This window comes from Terrapene carolina, unplaced genomic scaffold (genome assembly GCF_002925995.2).
Source record: "Terrapene carolina triunguis isolate 2854851 unplaced genomic scaffold, T_m_triunguis-2.0 Scaffold131, whole genome shotgun sequence".
Classification (NCBI taxonomy): Eukaryota; Metazoa; Chordata; order Testudines; family Emydidae; genus Terrapene; species Terrapene triunguis.
Window position 1 is genome coordinate 17363795 of NW_020664482.1, and position 13570 is coordinate 17377364.

Consider the following 13570-nt stretch of genomic DNA (forward strand, 5'->3'; position numbering starts at 1 on the left):
CTCAGTATAGTTGTTGGACCAGAAGCCAAGCCCTTACCTTAATACACCATCTGTGTTGATGAAAGCTGTGTGGGTTTTTTTTTGTTAGTGTTGTATTGAATGTTAGTTGCTAAATGTTTTTGTAAAACTATCATCCACCAACAGAACACTTCCTCTCCTCTCTGTATATGCCATACTACTTTGTCAGGATATTAAAACACTTTTTCCAGAAGCAACTTAATAAGTTCCATGGTTATGTACAATGAACAGTAAGTCACAGAATTGTAGTTCTTGTTAAGGGGCAAGTATTGTATGCAACACCGTCTTTGTTTCTATAACTGTCAAGATTTGTTGTAAATATTTGCAGTGTTTGAAGTCTTTTTTTCCTTAAATGTAAGAAATGTCTACTGTCCAGTACTAAGTTATTTCCCAATGTTTCCATACTTCCTACATACAGAGAGGAGTTACTTTCTTAAAGCAACATAAGGATCAGTGCAGATTTGTTTTTATTCTGTAGAGCATCCCCAAACCCCCTGAGTGAGTCACCTCTTAGAATTCTTACAGTATGCACTGCAAATGCTTAATACCTGTGGAGTTTGTACTATTGTGCATAGTCCCCTTGAAAGCACTAAAAGTGTTTGCAGGATCAAGCCCTTCCTTTGATATCAAAAGGATGTAGGTAAAAAGATGCAATTATCTGAAATTTAAGATACCTGTTCTGCCCATCATGAGCGCATGGGCCACTTCTCTGTATTCCGTTTAGAGAAACTCTTTTACATATTGATCTAAAAACTGTGATCTAAGATTGTGTTGTGCAAAAATGCAGTCTCTCAAACACTTTGACAACAAGAACCAATTCAACTGTATTCCATCTTTGAAAGATTACTTTAACTTTCATACACACTGAAAATAATGATCCCCATCAATGAAAACATATGGGTACAATAGAGGGAAACTACTGAGGCCCAATAAATACATTATATGTGCTTAAAAAAAGCAATTAATAAGATCTGCCATCAGATCTAAGTGCACATAACTAGCTATTTCTTACATTTGTTTAATTACAGTTTTTGTTGTGTTTAAGTGATCTAAAAGCTATTTTAGTTCTTTAACAATGAATAATTTTAATACAGAAAGAAAACTAACATGTCTTCAAGACTAATAATCTGAAAAGCCACTATTGACATGGGCAGTATTTCCTGTATTCATAAACAAGTGTATGTGTTTGTTTAAGGAAAAGAGGCCTTTTTCTGGTCCCCTTTAATGATTGTTGAAAGTCCATGCACAACTAGCAGCAGCCAACTTTAAATTGACTTTGCTAAAACCCCCTGGGGATGGGGAGCAAATCACTTGGCAGTGTTGTGGTTTGACTAGAGGAGTTATGCATGTAAAAATAAATAAAAAGTTCCTTGAAAGTTTAAAAAGAAATTGGTCCCAGAGGAAAGGACAGTCCAAGAGCTTATGGTTAACCAATCCATAACCATGATTTATTTTCACTTTGAAAGTTGGTTGAGCTGGGAAAAAGGGATTCACACATACACCTCACAGAAGGAAAATCTTGCCCTGATTGTTTTTTAAAATCACTATATACTGAAGATGTGTTTCATATAAAACCCTTCACTCTTTACAATGACAATATCAGATAATTTTCCTTTTTACCATCATATACACAACATTTAAATATTATGAATAGACAAAATCTATTTTATAAATACTTTAGATCAAAGTAAGTTATAATATCACAGTTGAGAGCCACATCTGTACAAAATGTTAGCAACATATATAAAATGATTAAGAAAGAAATTTAAAGTAGAACAGTCACAAGAGCTTCCACTTTTTACAGTATTTATGGTTCAAGTGGGAACATCTAAGAGAGATACATGAGCCCAGAGTGCTAACTAAGGATTTTGAAGAAACAGTACGGGATGTTGCACACTCAATGGCAAACCATTATTGTATTATTTTGCCTCCTTCCCACTTCAGCATCTCTACAGTTTCCAGTTTTTAAAACAAACATTTTCACAAACAGAAAGACAAAGTTCTACCTCAAGTGTTTTCTCTTCTTTTAACAAGTTTAATGAACAAAAATCCCTAACTAGAGACCAAGTTCATCAACTGTAAGTAAAAGAAGAATATGGGAAATGCTTGGCTTCCAACTGTGGCTTGTTTTGATTGACATATTTAAAAGATGAACAGTAATAACTTATTAAAAAGTAATACAAAATGTTTTAGGCCCTGATCCTGTAAATTCTTACATATGTTTAGCTTTACTCATAACTTTACTCATGTGGGTAGTGCTACATATATAACTAAGCATTTGGAGGATCAGGGCCTAATATTTCGAAGCAATAACAGAATGTTGACTTAAAAGGTTCATAGCTGTTTAAAGACAAAAAATGATCTGAATGTTAGTTCTGTCTTTACTTGTCTGTAAGACCTCAGTTCTATATGCTAGCTGATGACCTCACTAACAAAAAAAAATCCCACTGCAAGAACTGTTGCTTTTTAATCTTTGTGTCAAAGTTGAAAATGCTGTTTTGAATTAAAAAGACATCGTGGCAAGTATAAAAAAATATTTCAGAACATTTAAAGTCTACTGGAGATAAGTTGTTCATAGAACACTCTTGAAGAATAAAATTCTGACTAGTTTGATTTTAAAAAAGCCTTTCAGTTCACCCTTCTTATTTCAGTAAGTATTTTATATTCCTTTTTAGGCACTGAAAATATTCATAATATAACTGGATGTGCAGAAGATTCATTCTACTGTCAGTAATGCATTTTCAGTGCCATGTAATTAATTCTGTGGCCTTGAATAAATTCTGTAGTACGAGTGTTAATAATCAATAGGCCCAAGTCTTGGATCTTGTCAACCTGAGCTCAATGCAGGACATAACTGGGGTAGGATGGGGAGAGGTGGTATTTTAAGCTACCCTTCTGGCTCACAGCTTCTGAATACAAAGGGTCCATAGCAGAATCTAGAATTGGGCTTAAATGCAGTGCAATAACCTCAGATTTCTTTCCCTCTTCCATGAACTCAAATTCTAAAAAGAGCTTTATACATCTGTACTGGCCTTTTAGGTAACATTGATAAACAGATCAGGTTCAAGTTAAACTATTCATTTTCATTTAATCTAGGACAGGACCTGAGATAAGATATTACACCAATACTTTTGCGAAAGCTGCAATGCTTTGTATCTAACGTTTTCCTACTTCATCTTAACTTTTTATATAAGAAGTGCAAATCTTAAATATGTTTATTTTTTCCCCTCTCCAAGTACCTTTCTCTGATGTAGGAATGGTCATATTTACATTTTAACTCATTTTCATATTTGTATGGGGAATTGGAGAAGAACAGATGGGAAAGCAGTTGGAATATGGTATAGAAGCAGCAGTGGAAATCAGGTTATCAAGTCACACTGCTTCACATGATCACATCTAACTCCAAGGTGGAAGTGATCGAATGAAACAGTTTAAAGTAGGTAAGTGTTTTCTGCTAGCAGCTAGAAAGTTTGGTTCCGTAAGCAAGTGTTTTTCCCCACAGGATCTGGCTTTACAGGTTAGGTAGGTCTTCACTGATTTCATATACTGTCTGAACTACCTGTGGTATCTACAGTACACAAGGATGTCCAATATTCTGAGGCTTGAGTTCTGTCCTGTAGGGTATGAGAAGGAACTTTCTGCAGAACTTTCTAGTCAATGTAGCTGAGACGTTTATTTGCCTCCATACATTCGCTCGATATCATTGAGGTAATGGTTCTTTAATTCCTTCCTTTTCAATTTGAAAGCATCAGTTACTAGACCAGTCTCTGGGGTCCATGGTTCAGGGCTTAACCGTACTTTGATTGGTATTTCAAATCTCTCTAATTTCACTGCAGGGGCAATAAAAACAAAACACATTTATGATTACATTCACAGATAAAACACTGATTTATACAACTTCATGAACAGGAATAAGACTTATATTCAGTAGTCTGCTGTACTATATAGTGGAATAGTTTCATATCAATACAGTCACGGAAGCAACTCACTGAAGAAAGAAAATGCAAACTTATGGTTGTAATACTTAGTATTTGCTATTACATCCAAGTATTCTAGTAACACATGCCATAGCATTTATCTTTTGTACAGCTCCAGTGGATTGGCACTGTAAATAAAAAAAAGTGCCAAACAAATGAGGATCACAGAATAAAATCTCAAAGCAGTAACAAAGTTTCACGCTAAATGAAAAGTGCAAAACAAATGAGTCCCTACCTCAAAAGAGACTGCATTATAGGCAAAATCGGGTATAAAAAAAAAAAAAAAGTGGCTGTAGCATGCACTAGGAAGTTAGCTGTGAGCAAGGATTACATGATCAGGCCCATGATTATTATTATTCACAGCAGCAATTGAAGGATGAAACTGATTGTACTCATACCATGCGATAGGATATGATGATCCACCCAAGTTTTATACATATATTTTTTACTGTGCAGTTTTGTAGAATATTTTAGTAGAACACAGTTGACAACTTTTAAAAGTGTGTGCGCACACAAATCCAACTACAGTCTAAGCTAGGGATGTGTGCATATACACGTGTGCACTCTCACATTATGGACAACACTGCATGCACACTTTAGTCATAACATGCAGAGGGGTAAGATTTTCAAAACATGTTTAGGGGACATACTTGTTTCCAATGTACAGTCCATGGATAACGATGCTAATTCATCTGTTGGTTTTCTGTGTCTTTTAAAAATATTCTTAGGGGGGAAAAAACAAATTGCCAAAAAAGTCTGTTCCAGCATAGACTAAATGGGGTAAGTTTTATTCTTAGAAATGAAGTTGTTAAATCAGAAGAGTTCCAAAGTGAGCAAGCATTTCCTTACTTTTGTTAGTGTCATTTAAAGTCCACATGGCTCTTAAAAAAAGTCAGTTCCCTCAAATGAGAAATCCTTGCTTGCAGCCAACAGTGGCCAAATTATGAACCCTTGAAAATGAATTATCAATGGAAATGCTGAAAGTCATTTAACATTTTTAGATTATGTATTCTTCAGAGTAGGGATTGTCTTATTCTGTGTTTATACAGGGCCTAGCATAATAGGGCTCCAATCTCAGGTAACCCTTTGGCACTATCATAATTAACCATAATAACAATAAATAAGGATATTGGCTTTATAATGTTAATACTTCAGCAAAACAGAGTAAAATGAAACTGAAATAAAACCACCACGCCCAATTAGAAACTGAATTTCCAAAACAGGCTATCACAATACAACCAGTAGATGGCAGTAACTGTACAATTATTAGAATCAGTGGCCACAAAGCTCCTGCTGTATGACCTAACTTTATAGCTTTAACTTTAGACTGTTATTGCAATATAGTTTTGTTTTCATTTAGATATATGCCTTTTTGTGATTGAACTACAAAATGTTCTGCTAAAAACTAATTCCAAGATGATTAGTTTAATGTTCCCTTGGAACGAAGGCCAAAGGAAAAATCTTGGCCTTAGTTCTATCTAAAACATTAGTGCCGTCAAGGATTTTTTTCTATAAGCCAAACAAGAATAAAAAAAAAGTTATGTGGAAAACATTTTATGATTTACATGTAACACAGTAATATAGAGTTAAGTTTTTCACCAGTTCAATGGGACACATGGAAATTTAACAAAACTCATGCAAAACAAAAACTTAGCACTGCCTACCATCCTCTTAGAATTGTATTGTAAATGTTATTTAACCTATTGTCCTGATTAAAATAGGCTGATTCTCATCTTGTAGGAATAAAGTGATGAAAGAGTGTTTAATGTGTACTCTATTAGTACGGTTATTGCCAGAATAAGTGAAATTGAGACAAAACCCAATACCATCTTTAGTGTTTCCTGTTTGGCCATAAAGTCTCAATTAATTTTCCTTGTTCCTTGAAACCCTTGAAAATTCACCCTACGTTTCTTTGGCCTCATAGGCTATGTTAGAGAGCAGCCAGACCAGCTTTTGGCCATTCATTCAGCACTACAACAAGGATTAGCAGAACGTTTTAGAACCAACTGGACTGGATTCCTAGTGTCCTGCTTTAGGAACAAGAAAACTGCCCGAAAGTGTGCTCCTCTACTCACATTCAGAGAATTTTGAATAGAGTCAAATCTTACCAACTACATCCAGAGGTAACATGTTCCACAGATTTCCCAGCAAGTTAGAAAACATGGGCGAGAGGACTATATCTACAGATGTTTTGCTGCCCCTTTTCAGCTTCATGTGAAATTGGCTTAGTACAGTATACAAAACAATTCAGTTATACTCACTCTTATCTGCCACCTCTTTAATCTCTTTCAATATCTCAGCTTCCATGATAGGATTGTTACAGATTTCCACCCAAGTTCCCTTGACACCTTTCTGTTCAGCTAATACAGTCAGCTTCTTCTGATTAGGAACCACAAAACTGATCACATAAGACTGATCACTAAAACAGGATGAGAGGACAAGAAAAAAACAGGCAAGTAAGAAGAATTTCAGATTGTCAACAATTACTTGAGTCTAAGTAAATATTCCCCAGTGCTTTCAGATAGATAGCGAATTTCTTCCTCTCCTCCCCCCTCCACACTATTCAACCTTTATCATGAAGGTTTTTTAATAAGTGACTGGATTCAATCAGTCTCATATTTAGATCTAGAGAGAAGTTATAGAATGGTCCAGAGTCTCTACTAAATCCAGTATCCAGCAAGTGAGTGCAAGTAAAGTCTCACCATCTACTCCTAAGGGAAGGTGGGGGACTTTTCCAAAGCCCACGGAAAATGCTTTGGATCAGGCTTTAAGTGTCAAGATAAACACCACTGTAGCATTTGGACTGAACGCCAAAACCATCTATAAACAATAGATTATACTTATGTTTAGTAAGAAGGCTGGTATTTTCAGTTTCCCTGTCCCTGCATTGGGAGCAGGAACATAGGCGGCGGGTCGCATAGGCTGGGGGAGGCTGTGCCTCCCCAAACAGCCAGCCATGGTCCCACCCCCTGCAGTGAGTGCTCCCTGCATGCAGCTCCAGTCCTCCAGCTCCAACCCCCCTAGTGCTCCGGCTAGAGAGGCTTAGGCTGCGCGCCGCCCGCCTTCCCGCGCTCCAGAGCTGGGGAGGCTGCAGCCGCCCGCCCTCCCAGGCTGGGGCCGCACGCTGCCCACCCTCCTGGCGCTCCTTTGGGGCTGGGGGAGCTAGCCGTGGGACTGGGTCCATGGCCATCGTGGGGGGAGGGGGGGGAGGGAAGGGGAGACTAGCCTCCCCCAGCTGGTGGTTCACGTGCCACCCATGGACAGTAATGAGGGGAGTTGTGGTGGGAAACACATACGCACATCAAGGGAGCTTTAAGCTGATCCTGCACTTCCCCTATTCTGGTGCAGCTGGGAACCTGCTTGGCCTCAGCCCTATGCTAATTTACACATTGCTTCCCATTGTTCTCGAAAGGCCTGTGTATGCAGAAGACAGCTGTAGCATAGTGCACACTGACCACACCCCTCCCTCCTACTCCCTACAAGGCTTGTTGGGAACAGGGCCAGGATAGAACTTTTATGCGGGGGGGGGGGGGGGGGAAAGAGAGGGAGGGAGGAGAGAGAGCAGCCTCAGGGGTATTTCCATCCCCTTTACTCTTTTAGTGCTGTAAGAGGGCCTTAGTGTTCTGGAGAATTAGGCCTACAATCTGCATTTCAGACGAAGGATTTTTGAATACCATAGGTAAATCAAGCATTAAATAAAAGAATGCCCCTAAATGAGTTTGAGGTGAAGAGAGAATATTAACGTAACTCTTACCTTTTGGCATAAGCACATATATTGTCAATAAGTGGACAGTTCTTCAGTGCTGCCTCTACTTTACCCAGAGATACATATTCTCCTGCTTGCAACTTCACCAAATCTTTTTTTCGATCTAGGAACAGTTAGAAAGGCATGCTGCTTTAAAGGAGTTTAGATTCCTCCACTTGTATATACTCAGTTAAAATAGTTTAAGTACCACATTTTAAATGCTTATTTAATTTTAATGGAATACCATGCAAAAGACTTTAAAAAAAAAATACAAGAGAAAGAATGCCAAACAAATCACCTAGAAGCTGTTAGCATTTAATTTTTAAGGAAATGTCCATTTTAAAAAATACCCTTAAGAAGTAATTTTCAGACTTGCAACTAATATTAAAAGTCACTGAGAATCTAAACTTTAGCCATTAATACATAAAAACGAAGTGGGAATTTTCAAAGTGAAGGCTGAGTAGAGACAGTAAATGAGATTACAGACAACAGCATCAGTTTCAGGGCTTCGCACAATCACTAAATTTTGAGAACATGTTTTAACACCATGATTAAGCAAATTACTGAAGTGTGTAGCTTTAAGCATGAGTAGTCCTACTGGCTTCAATGAGACTATTCACATGGGTGAGGTTATGCTCTTGCTTAACTGGCATTTAAATTGGCAAAAAGTGTAAACTCCCAACCTATGATCTGCAGACACCCATCAGGATGAAATTCTCCAATATCTCCAGTACAAAACCATCTCTGGCCATTTTCATCCACGGAGAAATCCTCTGTCTTTTCTTCATTTTTAAAGTATCCCATAGAGACATTAGGTCCACCTATTATAATCTCTCCTCTAGGATTAGGCTTGTCTCTGCAAGTGTAGCCCCCTGAAAGTCAGATAAGTAAAACTGTTTTCAAGTCAGAATGATACAATATACATTCCTCTCCCAGGCAAATATTGAAGAATCCACACACAAAATAAAACAGAAAAATATAAAGTGATTATCCATTTATCAAGAGATCACAAAATGCTAATACTCAATTACATCAACATCGACAGTTGATTATGCGGACAGCAGGAAAACAGGCTAGGCAACAGTAAAACTAGTTACTTGGAGATCAAAATATTATACTCTTACACATATTATGCAATAGTGATCATGTATTTGCATGAATCTGAAAGGCTTGGTAGCTGTGCAGTTTGTCATCACTATCTGTTTGCTGTGTATCTTCAGGTTTGAACTCCAGCTGAACATTTTGACAAGAACGGTTCATATTCATGTTTTACCTGTAGCTTGAAACTAGCAGCCAGATTCACTGAAAGAATTAAGTAGAATGTGCTGAAAGGAAAAAAAAAAAAGTTCTCACCTTCTTTCCAGTCTCTCAATTTAATCTCACAGCAAATAAGAGGAGCCCCAACTCTGCCAGTGCTATAGTCAGAAACTATGGGAAGTTAGAAAGGAACAGTAAGATGGTGGCCAAAGGTTTTTTTTAATCTGACAATATTGAAATGTAAACACAGAGCTGGAATAGGAAGGTAGCTATTAATTCAAGTTATTCTCTAGAAGTTAAGAGCTACAAATGTTTTCAATATACTTTAAAATTAAAGAATTCACACATCTACATTAAACATGCATATTTCCAAGAGTATGTTAACATACCTTCAGTAATTGTTCCAGCTCCACAGGTTTCTGTTAATCCATAACCCTGGCCAACAGGACAGCAGAAACAGATGTTCATGAACCTTTGTGTCTGAGGCGAAAGAGGTGCTCCTCCAGAAAGCATCATACGCACATTTCCTCCTAGCAATGCTTTTACCTTTTTAAACAGCAGTCTTGAGGTAAAAGAAACCATGTATAAATATCACTTGTTCTGCTCCTTTGCAGGAAAGGCTAGAGACTCTAATATCCCTCCTTACCTATTCAGCTGACACATCTAACAAGTAATAAGATTCACAGATTTTAAAGGCCCAAAGGGACCATCATGATGATGTAGTCTGTCAAGTATTACCCAAGCCATAGAATTTTACGCAGTAACTCCTGCATCTAGCCCAATATCTTGTAGCTGAAATAGAGCATTTCTTTTAGAAAGACATCCAGTCTTGTTTTAAAAAAATCCAAGAGATGAAAAATTTACCACATTCCTGGGTAATGTGTTTCAATGATTACTGTTAGACTTTCATCTTATTTTCAGTCTGAACTTTTCTGAATTAGACTTAGTCAGTGGATCTCGTTATGCCTTTGTTAGCCCAGAGTCCTCTAGTACCAGATTACCTACACAAGGAGAATTGCTTATAGATTGTGATCAAGTCACCCCTTAATCTCTGATAAATTATATACATTGGAAGATATTTGAACCTTTAACTGTACTTACATATTACACAGAGGTGCATCATACCCCCTTTTGATCTGTTCCAGTTTATAGTCATAGCCTATCTTGAACAGAGTTCTCTGAATATAGTTCATCTCTTGGACTTTACTCATGACATTCTTATAAATTCGGTCCATTATTTCCTACAGCGAAGATTGAAAAGGGGACAAAGAATTACTACTTCTGATTGAAAACATGCATCAAACCTAACTAAAAAACAAAACCAGAAAAGTACTGTTCATTTTAAATGGATGATTTCACTTTAGCTATGCAGTCTCTGCCAAATTGTTGTATAATACTTAACATTTTCCCTTAATATGTCATCTATTTAATGAATTTATATTCTATTACATCTCAGGACTATTCAAGGTGGTAGAATAATGTGTGGAAATGGGTAACGGAAATGGAGGACAAGGTCACATTTTTTCCTTTCCTCATCCATCCCACCTCATAAACCTCTTTTAAGTTATGAAGTTGATTGCCTAGGAAAAAGAAAAAGCCTCACATAGTAAAACATTTTAGTATGGCAATCTGGCCTTGAATTGCTATAATCAGTCCTGGGCAAGTAACCAAATTACCTCTGAGACCATTTAGAAGTGTTCCAATAGTTAACAGTACCACTGACTCACTTCTACAAGCTGCATCTTAAACCTTAGACTTTTTTTTTAAACACTCTTCACATCAATGTTGTTAGCCATCTAGTGATGTTGCTGGAGTGAATATATGGAAAAATAAAAATGTCCTTGCTAATGTCTAAGTCTGCGTGTCTGTCATGGAGGTCACAGATTCTGTGACTCTCCATAATCTCTGACTTTTGCAGGGGCTGGTGCGGCTGGCTCAGGGGCTGCCCGAACAGCAGCAGCAGTTTGGGTGTGGGAGGGGGCTCAGGGCTGGGTCAGGGAGTTGGGTTGCGGGGTGGCACTTATCTTGGGTGGGGGGGGGGGAAGGGGAGCTCCCCCAGAAGCGGCTGGCATGTCCCTGTAGCTCTTAGGTGGAGGGCCGGGGGCTCTGCACACTGCCTGTGCTTGCACGCACCACCCCCGCAGCCCCCATTGGCTGCGGTTCCCCTCCAGGCTGCCAGCCCCTCCAACCCCTCTCCAGCACCAGTGGGGTCCCAGGCCATGCACTGCCACCTGCCCCCCTTCCCCCGCCTCCCCTCCCCCCATAGCACCCGCAGCCTCCCGGCCCAAGTTTTAATTAGGGGTATATAGTACAAGTCATGGACAGGTCACGGGCCATGAATTTTTGTTTACTGCCAGTGACCTGTCCATGACTTTTACTAAAAATACCCATGACTAAAACGTAGCCTTAATCATGTCCTCTACCTTCTCATACTTACAGGCACAGCCGCTATGAGTGTGGGCTTCAGTACAGTACAGTCTCCTTTGCTTCCCTTCTTAATTTTACTTGACTGAAATAAAGACAAACGTGAAGACGTTAAACTGAGAAACTGGTGACTGGTTAGGGGAGAAAACCTAATGTGCAGTTTCTGAAGTTCTCCCCCTCCTTCCCCAGATTATTATTTTCTCAGTGGGGTGGAGCAGAAAGGTATATTGTCAGCTTCATCTCATGCCAAATATATCTGCTGAAATCAAAGCCTGCTAGAACAAGCCACGTTATATGTATCGTTTTTGCTTTCTTTATTTATCCTTCTAGTATTTTCTTTTGTATGGTGTGACTTCAAGGGGGTGATTTTCAATTGGAACCAAGTTATGATGATCCCTACAAATCCATTGGACATTGATTTGTTGTTTTCTTGGTGCCTCAGTGTTTCCAAGCTGTGCATCTGCTGGCTAGTTTGCATAACAAACTTGTATTCATTTTCTCTTCTACTTTATTACATTCTTCAGCATGTGTATGGTGTTCTCAGTTATTTACATTTGGAGGCTGCAGATACATATTGCAGCCTTTCATTGATCATTTACCCATTTCCAGCCAAGTACCTCTGCCCCTTCAGTCAGCTAATGGAGGATTTTCTGCTATGGGTTTCACCTCGTTGACAACTATTAGGCAAGCAAAAGAGAACCAAAAGCTGACTAAAGGGGCAAACTAGTGATTTATAAAGCAATTACTGGCCAGGCAGGGCAGGCTCAGCAGAGCTTTTAGACAAACTAATTTTCTTTTATGTGTATTATCCAATGGTTAAATCATTTTTTTTTTAAATCATAGAACTAAAAGAACATTTAACACTCATAGCCAGCTACAGCAAAAATCAAGTGCAGTTAGTCTTTTGTGACAATGGGTAATCCTGAAACTACTGAGGCAGAAAGAAAAACTTACATGCAGTCATTTGGTTTTCTTTTAATTTACAGGTAATTCTGACTTTACCTAAAGATGACGAAAGCTCAAAATTTAGATAGAAATGCATGTTATGTGGTCTATTGTACAGTTTCACCAGGAGCTTAGTTTTGTTTGTGGTTACGTTTTCAGAAGGTACTACTGCTTTTGACATTAACTGCATTGTATATCATATTTTTGCAAGACAAATGACTGACCAAGAAAAATAAAAAAGTACAACAACCCAGATTTTGCTTAACCACTGTGCTGAAAGTTTCCCCTCACCTGGTCCGATAGAGTGAGTGGAGAGGAGTATCCAATCCTGCAGCCATAGGTAACGCAGGACATTTCTGCTGTCAATTCTAATACATGAGCCAGAGGCAAGTAGCCAACATAAGTGTCCTTGGGTCTAGCAAAGCAAGGATTATATAATTAACTTGGGGATCCAAGAGTGGGCTGAAAATATTTCATCTAGTGCAACAGAGGATTGTATATTCAAGAACAAAAAGACAGAATTACTAGTTTTCCAAAAGTCTACATCATAACAGTTCACTACTGGAGTCTATTCTCCTGTATGCGGTAACCACACTGGGAATTCTCTAAGCTCAACATTTGAAAGTCCCATTGCAGTTGATGGGAATTTTGTCACTAACTTCAACAAGGGCAGGATTTCACCCACTGATTCTAGCAGAGGGAGTCTTCTTGCAGTGAAACACGGGAGGTCCTTAGTGCTCCAACTGCCTTTTCCTTTCCAGTGGGAGGTCTCTTATCCCAGTTACGGAGTTAAAGCTGAACCTAGCTTCTATTTGGGGGTCATTTCAAAGGTGTCATTCCCCTCACGAACTTGCTGAGAAGGCGGTGCAGGGATACCAATTTATCCTTCAACACACTGAAAAACCCTCATGAAAGTTTGCCATTACTTGGTTACTGAATAGCCAAAACTTAATATATTTCTCTGTTCATTTTATTGCCTATTTTATCTCAATATATAAGCTTAATAAAAATAATTTAAAAAATGAAAGACCAAATTAGCTGCCAAATGAAAGTGGTCTTTTAAACCAGCTTGAAGTGAGCAAAGTGTTTAAGCAGATTGTGTATAGCACATGTAGAAGGATCTATACGGGCCTGGTCTCATCAGACCCCCGGAATAGGCAGGCCTTTGACAGATTCCTTGAAGTTATCTGATCTGCTCAAAAAT

General features: G+C 38.4%; 1 protein-coding gene across 5 annotated transcripts in view; it reads right to left on the minus strand.

Annotated features, from left to right (window-relative positions):
* Positions 1-823: 823 nt before the first annotated feature.
* The window catches only part of ACSL4 (acyl-CoA synthetase long chain family member 4), a 49634-nt gene continuing 36887 nt past the window's right edge, over positions 824-13570 (minus strand). For all 5 annotated transcript variants that reach the window (XM_026653033.1, XM_026653031.1, XM_026653034.2 and 2 more), the window contains 9 exons: positions 12658-12781; positions 11435-11506; positions 10099-10238; positions 9387-9559; positions 9094-9168; positions 8424-8612; positions 7750-7864; positions 6257-6414; positions 824-3848 (listed from right to left, as the gene is read on the minus strand). In XM_026653033.1, the coding sequence (XP_026508818.1) occupies positions 3691-3848; positions 6257-6414; positions 7750-7864; positions 8424-8612; positions 9094-9168; positions 9387-9559; positions 10099-10238; positions 11435-11506; positions 12658-12781 (1204 nt within the window). In that variant the 3' untranslated portion in view covers positions 824-3690. The remainder of the gene's footprint in view (positions 3849-6256; positions 6415-7749; positions 7865-8423; positions 8613-9093; positions 9169-9386; positions 9560-10098; positions 10239-11434; positions 11507-12657; positions 12782-13570) is intronic.